Raw genomic sequence first — 15681 nt, 5'->3', positions numbered from 1 at the left:
AAAAGACAGCGTCCCCAACCTCCGTCCCGTCTACAGCACCCACGCTCCCATTTCCTCCCCGAGGTGATGTCCCGCCTGGCACCCACAGTGACCGAGAGCACAACCACCGAGCCTCCGTGAAGGCCACCGGGTCAGCCTCAGACCCCAGCGACGGCGAACGGGCCCACCGCCGGTTGAAGCCTGAAGGTCTCAGCCCGTAAGGATGGCGCGGTGGTGGGAGCGGAGCGGAGGTGGGCTCGGATGTGAAGAAGGACCGAGAGCCTCGGACAGTGACCAAGAGAGCAGAAGACACGCCGTTTACCGGGGCCGGAACACGACGGAAGGGGCGGGAGAGGAGACAGAAGTGACAGCCGCCCTAAGCGTGACTCATTCGGGACGCTCTCTGGGCCGGGCAGCGAGTGGGGCCGCGGCGAGCGGATGGGACGGAAGGCGCGACAAAGCAGAGCCCACGTGTCCTCCAGGAAGGGCCCCAGCCCACGAGCTGCTGTGTGGCCAGGGCTGACGTCACGGCGCCACGCCCGCGGATCCTGAGCCCCGCGCGGCACGGCCCTTCCTGGGAGACGGGACGGGGTCCCGCAGGGCCGTGCTCCCCCTCCCCCGGAACACTCTCACCTCGACCCCCACACAGAAGGCCCGAGGCCAACTGGAAGCCAACGCGGGCAGCCCCGTGTCACCCCGGGCTGCCCGTCAGAGGCGACCGTCTTTCCCTTCGGGCGACAGGCACTGTAATCACTGCGCTCTCAGGTGGAGGCGGCGGTCAAGTCTGAGCCCTCGTCTGGGTGAAGCCCCCGAAGGCGGCCGTCACCCCGAGCACCCTGGGGGAGACAGACGGGCCCCGTCCCGGCGTCACTGCGCACGCCTCCTCTGAGGTCCCCGCCAGCAGCCGCCGACAGGTCAGCACCGGCGCGCCCGGAACCGCTCTCCCGGCAAAACCCCCGCGGCCGCCCGGGGCCAGGCCGTCTCCCGCCCCGCCGAAGGGGTGAGCCCGCCGGCCGGCACGCGCCCGCCCCTCTCTGTGGGACACCGTGCGGGTGGCTCTGCGCACCAGCCCCCACCGGGGGTGCCCCGGGCCCGGGGGCGCGAGGGGGCTGGCCTGCCACAGGAGGGCCAGCCAAGGGGAAGCCGCAAGCCCCGGCTGGCACCCCGGCTCCGCCTGCGCACAGAAGGCCCGAGACGAGCCGCCCCCGCCTCCCGCCGGCCTCTCCCACGGCCCCGGGACCCGGCAGATGCCGCGGCCTGCCCTGCCGTGCAGAGCCCCGGGGCCCCCCCCCGCCCGCACGGGCTCCCCACCCGTTTCTCCGCTCAGACGACACCCCTCGGAGGAGCTGACCTCCTTCCCGCACCCGCGTCACTGCCCGCCCGGCTGATCCCGCCTGGGGGCCGAGGGACGACCAGGGCACACGCGAGGGGACGCACGTGCTGCCCGGGCCTGGCGCGCGGGGCAGGCTCTCAGCGACCGCCCGCGGGCGGAACGAACGAAGGCGCCACGTCCAAGGGCAGCCCCGCCAGGCCCCGGCCACCTGCTCTCCGGCCGCCGGGGGCCCCGGGGCCGCCACAGACGCTGGAGCAGCTGCACGGGGACGACGGTCCGCACCAGCTTCCGCTCTGGCTTCCTGTTAAACGGGGAACCGCTGGCTCTTCACGCCCGGGAGTCCCGCGGGGCTGCGAGCCCGGGAGGCGGCCGGCGCTCAGCGCGCAAACACCCACCGGGCCCGGCCGCGGCGTCTCCCTCGCCGACGAGCGGGGAGCCTGCCCCGCCAGCAACCGACGGCGCGGGGAAGGCGGTGCCGGGCCGTCGGCGAGCTCCCTGCGGTCCCGGGCGCTTCTGTTTTGCTGGAAGACGGAGAGCGGAAAAGAAACGTTAAACCGGAGCCGGTCCGCCGGGCAGGGCCCTGGCTGGGCGCACACTCCCCAGCCCCGAGGCCTTCGCTGGAGGCAGCCCCGGGGTGGGGGCCCCCGACGGCGGCAGCGTCACCGCCGCAGCAGGACGGCCGCCCCGGCCCGTCGGACCCCCGCGCAGGCGCCTTTCCTGCGGCGGCGGCCCCGGGGCGGACCAGGTCCCCATGCGCGCGGGCAGCCGGCAGGGACCCGAGCCTGCCCTCATGGGGCTTCCGCTCCAGCGCGGGGACGCGCGGGCCGCAGACGCCGACGTGGGGGCCGGCTGCACGTGTCGGGGGCTGCTCAGCGGGGACACCGCACCCCAGGCCTGGAGCGGTCACCGGCGGTCACCGAGGCGTCCACTCGCGAGCGCGGCCCCGCAAACTCGACAGTAAGTGGAGGTGGCAACTGTGCCAAGTGGCCAGACGGGGAGGCGCGCGGGGGGGAGCGGCGCCGCCTCCCGCTCCCCGACACCCGGGCGCCCGGCCCCGGGGGACACGCGGCCCAGGCCAGCTCGGGGGGCGCGGGGCGCGCTGCCGTCGGGCGGGGGCGGGGGCGGGGGCCGCGGGCCGGGCAGGGCCGACGTCACCGCCGCGCCGGCCGGTGGCTCCGGAACGCGGGCGGGGGCGCGGGGCGGCTGGCCTCCGGCTTACCTCGGAACTTGAGCTCGTGCTGCGGCTCGAGGCTCAGGACCTGCTCCACCTTCGCCATGTTCCTCAGCGGCGGGGCGCCTCAGGCGGGGAGACCCCTGAGAGGTCACCTGAGGCGGGGAGAGGAAGTGCTGCGCCCCCTTTAAATTTAGGCGGAGGGGGGCCGGCCGGGGCGCGGGCGGGGGTCGTTGTGGGGTACGCGCGGAGGGGGTGGCCTACGCGGTGCAAGCACAGGGGCGGAGGGCGAGGGCGAGGCCGCGGTGCCCGGCGAGCGCACGGCACGCACGTAGCGACGCACACAGCGACGCACGCACGCACGCACGCACGCAGCAGTCTGGCTGGCTAAGACCTGCGCGCAATCGGGCGGCGGGAAGCTGCGCTCCCGGAACTGCTCTGGGGGCAGTACGCAGGCGCGGCGCTGGCCTTGGGGGCGGGGCTGACAGGAGGCAGGGGGCGGGGCGTCGCTCCGGCTGGAGGAGGGGCGTGCCCAGGAAGGGCAGAAATGAGGACAGTTACCGCGGAGACTGTTTTTGCAGGGCCTGTGGGGACCATCAATTGTGTTAAGCGCTTTATTCAATAACGATAATTAATAACAATAAACTCCCACTTTTCCCCTGCTTATGTAGTTCCAAGTGCTGTTAGAGGCTTTGAATAATAATGAAAGTACTCTTCTCATTATAAACATGGTCATGGGTGAACAGTTATGCGCTAGGCACTGTGAAGTCTGAAAAGCAGTAAGTAAGCATAAATAGTTACCATTTATTGCTTGTTTATTTTGTGCCGCTCTTTGTGCCACCACAGCTAACATAAAAGCAATGCTGCATTTCATGTTTGCTGTGTACCAGGCATTGTGCGGAATTCTTTACTAATAGATGCAACAGATACTTAGAAATGCAAAGATCAGAAAAGTTACCTGGTTCCTACCCTCTCACTGGAGTCTGTTGGAGAGACAGCCTTTAAGTCAATAACCACACAAATAAGTTACGTGATTAAAAATTACTAGGAACTCAGATCTGCGTGGCTTCAAAAGTGAGCGCTGCCTCATTATTGCCATCTAAATGTTACTTCGTGGTATAATGTTTACTACAGAAAATGTGTGTTATTAGTCTCCTATGTATAATAGATGAAACAAACAGCAGATAGTTAACAATGTTCCCTCTATATGGCGGGCACATGTTCTTTGTACTATTCTTCCCACTTTTCTGTATATTTGAAATTTTTCATAATAAAAAGTGGTTGTTTCAAGATAATCTTTGTCTTTTAACTAGATCATTTGGTCCATTTACACTTATTATATTTACTGATATATCTGAATTTATTCCTACCACCTTATTTTGTGCTTCCTATTTGTCATGCCTACTTTCTTTTTCCTCTCTGTTCTTGCTTCTTCAGGGCTGACTTTTTTTAATTCCATTTTTCCTTTTAACATATACTCTATTTCTGTTGTTTTAGTGATTGCCCTAGAAATTTTAATATGAGTACTTACAAAGCCCAGTTTTTAAAATGCCTTTACTTTGCTTTCTTAAAATATAAGGACTTTGGGATATTTTAATCACCCATCCTCTCAATTATATGCTTTAATCGTAGCATATTATAAGTTTAATCTTTTTCACCCCATAAGTTATTACAGTATTGAGTTGTTTTAGATAGTTGATGTTAGTTTAGAGTCAGATACACAATTGCCAGTTTCTCTGCTTATCTTTTCTTCTTGCATCTAAGAACTTATAGCTAGGATCACTTTAAATTCTATTTCAGTGAGGGCTTGTTGGAACAGTTGGAGCAATGACAATAAATAACATAATATTGGATTATAGCCCAAAGTAGAAAATAAGTATCCTTGAGTTCACACTGATATAAATGATTTAGTAAATAAATATATTAGAAAAGTCAGACTTCTGGCCAAGATGAAGGCGTTGACAGACATGCTGCATCTCCCTCCACAACTAAGGAGGAATATAACTACCTCAATACTAGAAACAACCAGAAGTTCCAGAAAATCAAGCTGCATGGAAGTCCAGCAAACAAAGATATAAAGAAGAACTACTCATCCAGACAGGTAGGAGAGGCAGAACTGGGGCAGGGAGGACGCGGTGTGGTGTTGGCGGCAGTGGTGGTGGCGGCAGGCCAGCAGAAAGCACAGTCACGTGTTTTAAAAAGTCAGGAGGGACACCTGGGGAGCATTCCTAGCTCCTCACCAGACCACGAAGCTCACAGTCCCAGCGCCGGGGGAAAATCAAGCCTCATTGCTTCTGACTGTGCAGACCAGGGGGGGTTGGGATGGAGGCAGAAACTGCCGGTCTCTCAACAGAGTCCGCTTGTTTAAAGGGCCCCCATGGTCCTAGAGCATCTGCAGACCCACCCACTCTGGGAAGAACGTCCAGGGCAACAGCTAGAGGGGTGCCAGTCCCATATGGAGGTGGGAAAGGTGCCTGGAAAAGGGGCGAGTGCTGGGCAAGCGGCATTGTTCCCTCTCGGACCCCTCCCTCACACACAGCGCCACAACGTGGTGAGACAGGTTGCCCTGCACTGATGAATCTCTAAGGCTCCGTCCCTTACAACGTAACAGGAGCGACAGCTCTGCCTGGGACATGGAGGCAAACACAGGAGCCTGTCAGAAGAGACACAGAAGTATGGCCCAGTGGGAGAACTAAGCGACGAGGAGAGAGCCAACCTAACAGACACAGAATTCAAAACACTGGTGATAAAGATGCTCACAGGATTGACAGATATGCCTGAGTATGGCAAATTCGTAAGAGAAGAAGTGAAGGTTATGTTAAGTGAAATGAAGGAAAATCCACACAAAACCAATGGTGAAGGGAAGGAAACCAGGGTTCAAATCAATGATTTGGAACATAAGGAGGAAAACAACAGTCAACCAGTATAGGAGGAGGAAGCAAGAATTGAAAAAAATGAGAAAAACTCCCCAAATGTTGTGAAGGAGATGGACACACAGGTCCAGGAAGCACGGCGGGTACCAGGTGTGCTGGACCCAGAGGGGACCACACCAGGACGCATCATGATTAAGGTGCCGAAGGTGAAAAGTAAAGAGAGAATCCTGAGGGCGGCAAGAGAGAGTTGGAGAGTTGCCTACAGGGGGGTGTCTATAGGACTACCTGCTGATTTCTCAGAGGACACCTGCAGGCAGGAAGGGACTGGCAAGCAGTATTCACTGTGATGAAAGGCAACCTGCAACCAGGATTACTCTATCCAGCAAGGCTGTCACTTGGAATGGAAGGGCAGATCAAGTGCTTCCCAGACAAGGTGAAGCTAAAGGAGTTCATCATCACCAAGCCATTGTTACATGAAATGTTAAAGGGACTTACTTAAAAAGAACTATGAACACTAAAATGACAACAAACTCACAACTATCAACAACTGAATCTAAAAAATAAAAACAAAATCCAAGTAAGCAAACCAGAACAGGAACAGAACATAGGTATGGGGATCATTTGGAGGGTTATCAGCTGGGAGGGGGAAGGGGATGAAATGGGGAAACGGTGCAGGGACTAAGAAGCATAACTGGTTGGTACAAAATAGACGGGGGGAAGTTAAGAATAATGTAGAAAAGGGAGAAGCCAAAGAACTTATATGCATGACCCATGGACATGAACTAAGGGGGGTGGGATTGCTGGAGGGAAGGCAGGTACTGGGCAGAGGGGAGCAAAGGGGGAAGAAATTGGAACTACTGTAACAACATAATCAAAAAAATATACTTAAAAAAATGAAAATTAGCCATGTTTGTAAAAAAAAAAAAAAGAAAAAAAAATGTCAAAAAATTCCATATAGTTAATACTAGCCATTCTTCCCCCAAGGAGGTGGTACCTAACTCCCTACCCCTTCAGTGCACTGTGCTTAGTGACATTCTTCCAAGGAGTGCAGTGTGGAAAGTAAAATAATAACAACTTTCTACAGCGAGACCTAGCAAATGGTGCCTCAGCCAGGTGACCCCATTCAGTTTGAGAGCACGGACCTCGTTATGACGTGCTGAGAAGCGCACTTCGCCGCGGTGGTCCTTCCCCCGGAAGGGCCCACATTCCCACTCAAATTATAAGGAAGGCGTTGGAAAAATCCAAATGGAAGGACGTCCTCCAACAAACCTCAGCAGGGCTCCTCAAATGTCAAGTTCATCAAAAACAAGGGAAGTCTGAGAAAGTCACAGCCCAGAGAGCCAAAGACCAGATGTCATGTGGAGTGCTGAATGGGGCCTTGGAACAGAAAAAGGGCATAGGGGGAATGCCAAGAAAATCTGCATGAAAAATGGGCGTTAGCTGAAAATAGCATATTCATGTATGAATTGTGGCTCCTTGGTTGTGACAAATGTACTCATTAATGTGTGAGACATTCACAGCAGGGGACACTGGGTGCTGGACAGGCACAAATTCTGTTGACTGTCTTGGCAACTTTTCTGTAACTCCCAAACGATTCTAAATTAAAAGTTCATTTGAAGTGGTTGCATTGGCCTTTCAACCCCCCATATCAGCGTTCTCTGCAGTGCCATTTGTGACGCTGGCTCTCGGGCCCTGAAGCCCTTTGATAACCAGAAGGCGCCACGATGACCCGTGGCGAGGAAATGCATGGCTCCGTGTGGGGGGGTGTCACCCTCCCGCCCCACTTCCGGCTTTGGAAATGCCACCACCTCCGGCCGTCCCGACGCCGCCCACCTTGCATGGCCTCCCTGGCTCGCTCACTCCTGCCTCCTTCATTCACTCCCCTGAGCAGGTGCTGCCACCGGAGCAGGTGCTGCCACCGGAGCAGGTGCCTGTAGCCGGAGCCCCGAAGACCCCGCTGTCTAGTGAGCAGAGGTGGAAGGAAAAAATCACCCCCGTAACGACCATCCGTGATAAACGCTAAAATCGCCGGGGAGAGAGCTGCGAAGGGACGATGAACCTTACTCTCGGGGCTGGGAGAAAACGTACGAGCTCAGAGGTATTAGAGAATAATCGTCTTGGAAAAATAACAAGAAAGACCTTGGCAGACGGAAAAGTGGAGGAAGGGCTCTCCGAGGGCAGGAAAAGCAGACGGGAAGGCCCCAGGGTGCGTGGCCTGCCAGGGCCTGCCTGGAGGAAGGCGAGGAGTAAGGATGGTTTCTCAGGTTTATGCAGGTTCTGCCCCGTATCGGGCAGTATATCAGAGTATGTGTCCGTGCCCTGCGGGGCTGTAACGCGTCACCACAGAATTCATTAACCAGCAGTTCTGGGGGTGAGAAGTCTGCAATTGGGTCTTAACGAGGCGAAAGTCTCTCTGCGCTTGGCTGGAGGCTCCTTGTCCTCTCCAGCTTTGGGAGGTGGGTCGTGTTCCTTGATTCGTGGCCCCTGCCTCCCTCTTCCAAGCCAGTAGCGTAGCTTCTTCTATCTTCTTCTCTCCCGGACCTCTATTGCCATCCTACCGAGTGGGACCTGTGGGCGGGACACCGCACTGAGTGCCTCACTCCTGTTAACTCACTTAATCCTCACGTCAAGTCCAAGCATCTATCTCCACTTGAAAAATATTTTCTTTAATTTAAAAAATTTATTGATTTGAAGGAGAGAGAGAGAGAGAGAGAGAGAGAGAGAGAGAGAGAGAGAGAGACATCAATTTGTTGTTCCACTCACTTATGTATTCATTGGTTGTTTCTTGCATGTGCCCTGACTGGGGATTGAACCTGCAACGTTGGGGTATCAGGACAATGTTCTAATCAACTGAGCCACCTGGCCAGGGCTTAGCCCCCGTTTGCAGAGGAGGAGACCAAGGGCCTGAGAACTGTAGCTAGCAAGGGCCCGGGGATGAAGGGCCTTCTGTTATGCTGCAGAGTCTCGATTTTATCCTTGGATACCCTTGGCTGTCCCGGCGCTTTTATACAGAGGAGTAACATGACCACCTATATTATTTTTTTAAATTCTTTTTGTGTTTGTTTTTAAATTAAAAAATTCTAATGTATTGTTTCCAAATAAACTCTTTTGCAATGACCTGAGATTTACAGAGAGGCGGCAAAGGTTGTTCAGCGTCCCGACTACGGCCTCACGCAGCCTTCCCAAGGGGATCGTTTTACTTCATTTTACGTGACTGTGGTAGCGGCGCCGGGACGTTACTGTTCGCTAAACTGCAGACTGTCTGGGACAGCACAGTTTTTCCACCGTCCCGGGACCCGGTCCAAGACGCCACGTTGCACTTTGCAAACTTAGCAGGCTCGTTTTTCCCAGCGGTTCTCGGAAAGCAGGCTGGAATGCGGACCGGTAACAGCCGCTGTGCCGCCCGTGACCCAGAGCCACGTGCCAGGCCCTGTTCTGGCCGGCTGGCAGGGGTCACTCATACGGCCTCACCACAACGACGCGGTAACATTATGGGCTCCGGTTTACACGGGAGGAAAGGCGCGCAGGGAGGGTTAGGAGCCTGCCCGAAGGCCCCGGCCGGCTAGCTTAGGCGGATAGAGCGTCGTCCTGATGCACCAAGGTTGTGGGTTTGATCCCTGGCCGGGGCACATGCAAGGATCAACCACTGGTGCATCTGTAAGTGGAACAACAAATTGATGTGTGTGTCTCTCTCCCCGCTCCTGTCTCTAAAATCAATCAATAAAAAAATAAAAAATAAAGAAATTTGCCTGAGAGGAACTAGAGATGGAGAACAAGGTGAACTAGGACACAGGGACAGGGGAGAGGCACATTTCTCAGAAGTAGGGGCCCCAGGAGGGGCCATGGTGGGGGCCTGAAGGTCACCCTGGAGAATCGCAGTGGCCCTGCCACAGGCCCGCCCCTCAGCGCCCTTCCCTTGGTTGCCCTCCCATTGTCACCATCACCATCGTCGCCATCACACCATCACGGGGCAACTTCTTGAATGCCTGCTGCCTGTCAGGCACCGCGCTAGGCCCTGCGGGGGCGCGGTTGGGGGGTCGGTGGGAAGCCTGCTTCCAGGCGGTGGGGGCGCACCAGGCACGCCTGCGCAGGGGCCGGCTTCCCTCGGGAAGGGAGTTCGATGAAAAGGTGACTGTGGGTGGGTGTGAGCCGGGCGGACGGTGTTCTGGAAGTCTCCCCTGATGCTGTTGTGACACCCCAGCTTCCAGGTCCACCCCCATTCCCTTCCCAGCACTTTGCCAAGGTGGGATGACTTCTTTCTTAATCTATCTGCTGTTTGTCTCTCCATCAGAAAGCAAGTTCCGTAAGCGACTCATCCCTGAAGGACAATTAATAGAGGAGAAATGAACATGGCTGGACGGAAGGAAGAGAGGAAGGAAGGAAAGAAGGAAGGAAGGAAAGGGAGGGAGGGGGAAGGGAGGAGGGAGGAAGGGAGGGAGGCTGAGAGTCGCCATGTCTCCAAGTTCTAGGACCAGCTGACGCCCGGGACTGGTTCGGACCCTCGCAGACAGAGCGGTTCGGAATGAGCGTGGACGGGGGTTGGGAAGCTTGGCGAGTCAGTGCTGCCTCACAGGGGAGCAGCCCGGTGGCCTCCTCCTGGCCTGGAGCGGGGCCCCTTCAGTCTCAGGCAGGGGGACTCAGGAGGGGCCGCCTGCTCAGCGTAGGGTCTCAGTGAGTGAGGTGGTTGGGGGAGGTTTTGCGGGGCTGAGTCAGGACCCCTGTGCTTTCCTTCCCTTCGCCCCGGAACCAGGGCCTCCCCGCACCCCAAACTCCCTTACTTCCTTACTCCTGACAGTGGATTCCTGGGCCCCGTCTCTGTGCCTGGCACGTAGACGGTGCTCAATAAATGTCTGATGGATGAAGGAAATAATGTAATTAAGAATTTGAGGGGTGGGGTCGGGGGTGGGCTGGGGAGAGTCTCTTCATCCTTAGGACTCCTCCCCAGGCATCCGGAAGGCCATATTTGCATGCAAATAATTGATATTCTAATTATAAATCGTTGCTATTGATTTGGTAAGCAGATCCCCAAGGAGCTCTGGGAAATAATTAGATTCCACAGCCCTTCGGGGTAAGGCAGGCTATTTACCTCATTGTTCTGCCGTGGCAGCCAGAGGCAGACCTAGATGTAAATGTGGGATGAGGCAGGCAGTGAGCAGCGAGGAGGGTTAATGGGGTCCCCACAGATCATCCCAGTGTTTTGGGGGGGGCTGGGGATGCATCCGTGTGTAGGTAAAACCTGCACACCTCTTTCCCCCCAAACCCTACTGCTTTCCCAGTGCACGGCCTTCGTTCACGGAGGGGCGCACTGGGGACCAGAATACAAAAGACATGCCGGCCCCTCTGTCCCTGTCCAGCCAGGAGGCGAAGCAAAGCGACACAGTGTCCCGCGGCCCCACCTGGGAGTGGCTGGGAGCTGGGGGTGCCAGCGTCTCCCCAAGTCACTGCAATTCAATGACATAGTAGGTACCCATTTTACAAGTACAGCAGATCATGCCGCTAGCGGCGGAAGCCATCGGTAGCAAACGGCACCGTTTCATTGGTCTGGTTTTAAACCTGCGCGTGCTGTGCTCACGCAGCTTCTGCTGTCTTCCTGCGCTCCGAGCGCGGAGGCCGGGACGCTCGGAGGCCGGGGACCTAGGAGGCCGGGGCGCTCGGAGGCCGGGGACCTCGGAGGCTGGGGACCTCAGAGTCACGGGGACCTCGGAGTCACGGGGAGAGAGGAGGGACAAGGGGAGGCAGTTTCAAGTTTGTTTCTCCATTTCCGCTTTCCTGCAGCCCACTCTCAGGGGTACTCAGGGTCACGGGTTCTCGAGTGACTGTCACGACGAGGCTTTTCTATCTGGGGAAAAACAAACACGAGCGATCACACCACGTTAAGCAAACGCAGTGTTCTCACGAGACCCCCGCTGCGGTGGGCCCCACCACTCCACCTGCTGCGGCCTGCGCCACGTGTCCCCTGTGTGGGGTGGGGCAGAGTGGGGGTGACAGGGTTCAGATGACTAAGCTGCTGGCAACCACGCCCTCCAGCCCGAGCAAGGCCCAGGGGCCACACCTATAGTTGAAGCAGCTGGGTTCTCACTGCGGGGAGGGGCGGGGGTGGCAAGTCCACGCTGCCGGGTGGGGGCAGTTCTGTGACTGCGTGGCTGGACGTGGGGGCGGACCCCAGCCGGCCCGCAGCTGTGCCTGGCAGAGCAGCCGGGAGACAGGAATGCCTGGTGGGTCTCAGGGACGTGGACATGCTCTTGTTGGCCCGGGCTCGGAATGGGAGCAGAGGGGTCTTGTTTTTGTCTGGATGCGCCATGGTCACCAAGTGGCCTTGTGCCCTGTGGAACTGTTCATGTTCAGGGAGAGAGCGCGCAGGCCAGCTCCTGGCCGCCGGGGCCTCCGTCTGCTCATCTGTAAGGTGGGCAGTGATGAAGGTTTCCGCCTCTCAGGTTTGCGGGGGACTCCACGCACAGACACAAGGTCAGTGCGTCCCCGAGAGAAGCCATGAGTCCGTCCCCCGGTGGGGTCCCCTCACCCCAGACACAGCCCACGCAGGACCCAGGGCACTAACAACTGGCTGGTTCTTCATCACGAACTGGAAACTCGGTGACGACCGCCCACATCCCTGATCTTTACATGTTTTAGTAAAAGCAGGTGATTCTAAAATTGTAGAACAAGGGACATGGAGTGAGCACCTCCCCTCCTCTCCTCCGGCGGGGGGGGCATCGCACAGCAGCACCGCCCCCCGCCCCCCTTCGCCTCTCAGGAGATTAAGTCCCGACTGGGGTCCTGGTCTCTGTGCTGCCAGAACGGCTCGTCTGTGAGAGGAGCCGGAACACGTGGGCCTGGGGGTCCGTGTGTTTATTTCTCTGTGTCTGAGATGCCAGCCAGGCTCTGCAGGGGCAGGACGGTCGCGTCTGACTATGCGCAGAATAAATGATGATGGACCGGCCTCGCCACGCTGGTACCTGGGCGGGGGCCCACCTGTGCTTAGGTGGTGGGCAGCGGCTGCCCTCCCCGTCTCCACCTTCTCCCCCATCCCCGTCCCACCCCTCTGACCCGGTGTTCCTCTCCTGTGGCCAAGGCTGCAAGGGGCTTTTTGTCTTTTCCTCATCATCTCACTCTGCACTTGAAGTCCCTTGTCCTCTGTGCCTGTCGTGTTCTTGTGCGGACTCGCAGGCACCTGTGCACGTGTCTTTTCTAAACTACAGCGTTATGGAAAATAAAGGCAAACTTAAAATTTTTATTTTGTTGATTTTAGAGAGAGGAAGGGAGAGAGAGAAACATCGACTTTGTGTTCCACTTATTTATGCACTTATTGGTTGTTTCTTTTATGTGCCTTTACTGGGGATTGAACCCACAACTTTGGGGTATCGGGATGATGCTCTAACCAACTGAAGTAGGGTTAAAAGCAAACTTTAAAAAAAGATTTTATTTTTATTTATTTTTAGAGAGAGGGGAAGGGAAGGAGAAAGAGAGGGAGAGAAACATTGATGTGCAAGAGAAACATCAACTGGTTGCTTCTCACGGGTCCCCAGCTGGGGACCTGACCCGCCACTCAGGCATGTGCCCTGGCTGGGAATTGAACTGTCGACCTATCAGTGTGCAGGCCGGTGCTCAATCCACTAAGCCACACCCGCCAGGGCGAAAGGCAAACTTGTATATGTTTATGCCGTAACAGCGGGCCCGTGGTGCGAACAGCGGCCCTCTGTGTGTGCCGCCGTGTCTCGTGCTAGGGCTGATCATGGTATTTACATGTTGATCATTGGTGGGGTTGACAACTGATGTACGGAGCTTGACTACCTGTCACCGCGAGCTATTCGTGTAGTCCCATAAAGTCTGCGTTGTTGCCTTTTAGCAAATAAAATCACACACGCCCCCACAGAGGAGGCGGCCAAGGGCCAAGCAGGGCCCAAGTCAGCAAAATACCGCCAGTCCTCCGGCTGCCCTTGGAAGCCCCCTCTGAAAGCCGAGCCTTGCGTCACGCAGAGAAGAGCACAAACCCACGCCGCGTTAGTCCGCGTCTTGAAATGCGCTCCTGACAGTTTCTGGGTCTTGGAGACCTGCACAGCATTTTCATCCCGTCTCCCGACCCCCAAGCTGGGGGCAGAGGGGACCTGACACTCACCATAACCCTCTCCGCTTGCTGTTCAGGAAGAGGCTTCAAAACTTGCTGTCTTTCCAGTGCCCACCAAGTGGCCTCAGGTCATTTATAAAAACTGCCTCTTGGCCACCCACGTTCCCATCTCCTGTTACATCCGGGTTTGTTTGGGGAGCAGTGACTTAAGAAGGACGGAAGGAACCCCACAGGGATCCTGCTTGTCTCACACGGCTTACCCCACTGGAAATACAAACTAGAAACATACATGCAAGTGTGCCCCTCTTGGTGGGCTATTTTATGATTCGGGGGCCCAGATGTTACCTGACTGGCTCAGACCGCCTATCACCCTGTTGGCAAAGAGACCCCCATGCTGTGGCTGCAGTGTTTGCTGTTTTTCTTTTTTTTTTATTAAAAAATAAATAAAAAATGACGATGCATTCCCATTTCTATGCAAGGAAGACAGGACCTGAGGCCCTGGCTGGAGCAGCTGCTGGAAATGCCCGTGTGGGTGACGTTATGTACCGTGCGGGTCTGTGTCCTCCTGCCGGGCCTGCCGTCCCACGTCCATCATTCCCAACCCCTGAGCTTTTGTTTTCCCCCCTGAAAAATGCTCTTTCTCTAATAGAGTGGGGCCTTTGTAAGTTTCCCATGAAATTCTTCATGTCCTTGATTTAACAGAGGCCTGAAGGGAACATTCCACACAGAGGATTAAACAGAGCATTCGGGTCCTCTGGGCGCCTTGCTGCCCACCTCTTTAACAGTGGTATTTACGGTTGTAGCACCTCTATGCAAATTTCTTGAAAGGTGGCCTCTGCATTCTCTTCTTGGAAGATGCTGAAAGGTTGCGCTGAAAATAAAAAATTGAAATGACCAGGAAACCGTGCTTCACAAAGCGATGCGTTCGGACAAGGCATTAGCGGTGAAGTCTTTTTTCCTGCTTGTCTCGTGACCTCCGCCAGCGGTTCGCAGAAAGAGGTAATTTCGTACCCGCGGAGAGTACATTCTAGAAGGCCGACGATGCTTGACTTCCCACCCCGTGTTTTCAGCGGAGAATTACATTTTCAGCCAGTATTATTAGAAGCCAAAACAACTAAACATTTTAAAAGGTTTTGCATTTTATTTCATAATTTCCCGTCTTAATGGAAATCTCGTCCTTAAGTCCTAATGGAAAAAAAGTCTGCCATAAACAGAACGGTTGCTTAGAAACCTGGGTGCACGGTTTAGTTTTTCTCTGCTCGGAAGCAAGCAGCTGGGGCTTGTGGGAAAATAAAGCCAAGTTGCTTCGTGTGTGCATTTAAAACATCCTTGTTTGTGCTTCTCGTCTCTTCCTTTTGGGCGTAGAGTCCTCCTCTTTCTGGGCCCCGTCACTGCGACTGGCTTCCACGCCAGTGCTCTTTACAGGGCCTAGACTGATACTCTCCTTCATAACATACATGTGTTTATACTCCCTCCTTCCAAGAGGATGATGTATATAGGGCAGCTTGAAAAAGATATGTATCCAATATCAAAATAAAATTTAGAAGTAGAGAAATACATATTAAAAACAATGTGAAAAAAGGTGAAACCCTGGCCGGTGTGGCTCAGAGGATTGAGCGCCGGCCTGCGAACCAGAGGGTCACTGGTTTGATCCCCAGTCAGGGCACAGGCCTGGGTTGCGGGCCGGGTCCCCAGTTGGGGGCGTGCAAAGAGCAACTGATTGATGTTTCTCTCCCTCTCTCCCTCTCTTCGTCTCTCTCTAAAAATAAATAAATAATCTTAAAAAAAAAAAAGTCGTTCTGTCACCTGAGCCTCGCTCCACAGAATAACGACTGTCCACAGCCTGGAGCCCGTCCGTTCCAGACTTCGAGAGCACGCACACGCCGCCACGTCCGTGTGTGTAATCTGACTTCTGTAAATGGCGTCATACTCGGCACATTCTGAAGTGCTGCCCACTTTTCTCAGGCAGCACCACATCAGGCCCCGCTTGCCACGTCGGGGTGTCCGGGACGGTTCAGGCTCCCTTTCCAGAAGTTACTGACGAGGCTGCCCCGTGCTTGTCCAGGGGGGGCGTCCTTCCACGGCACCTCCGGGGCGATGCCTTTAGCTGTGGACCAGGGGAGGGGTCCTGTCCAGAAGAGGGGGCGGTGCTGCTTCCTGATGCCTCTCCTGTTGGAGGAGAGGGGAGAAGGAGCTCAGCCCACGTCCCTTGTCCTCATTGCTACCATCTTAGAATCTCTTGCTCTTACTAAATAAAACACAG

The 15681-nt window shown here is 55.8% G+C and overlaps 1 protein-coding gene across 1 annotated transcript in view; it reads right to left on the bottom strand.

The window, feature by feature from the left end:
* Positions 1-2697, bottom strand: part of VAPB (VAMP associated protein B and C) — a 44808-nt gene extending 42111 nt beyond the window's left edge. The window contains exon 1 of the mRNA XM_090286602.1: positions 2532-2697. Within this exon, the coding sequence (XP_090142728.1) occupies positions 2532-2589 (58 nt within the window). The 5' untranslated portion in view covers positions 2590-2697. The remainder of the gene's footprint in view (positions 1-2531) is intronic.
* Positions 2698-15681: the final 12984 nt, after the last annotated feature.

Source organism: Furipterus horrens, unplaced genomic scaffold, assembly GCF_987537825.1.
Source record: "Furipterus horrens unplaced genomic scaffold, mFurHor1.1.pri manual_scaffold_8, whole genome shotgun sequence".
Classification (NCBI taxonomy): Eukaryota; Metazoa; Chordata; class Mammalia; order Chiroptera; family Furipteridae; genus Furipterus; species Furipterus horrens.
Note: the sequence above shows the minus strand (reverse complement) of the source record. Positions and strands in the feature narration are given on the sequence as shown.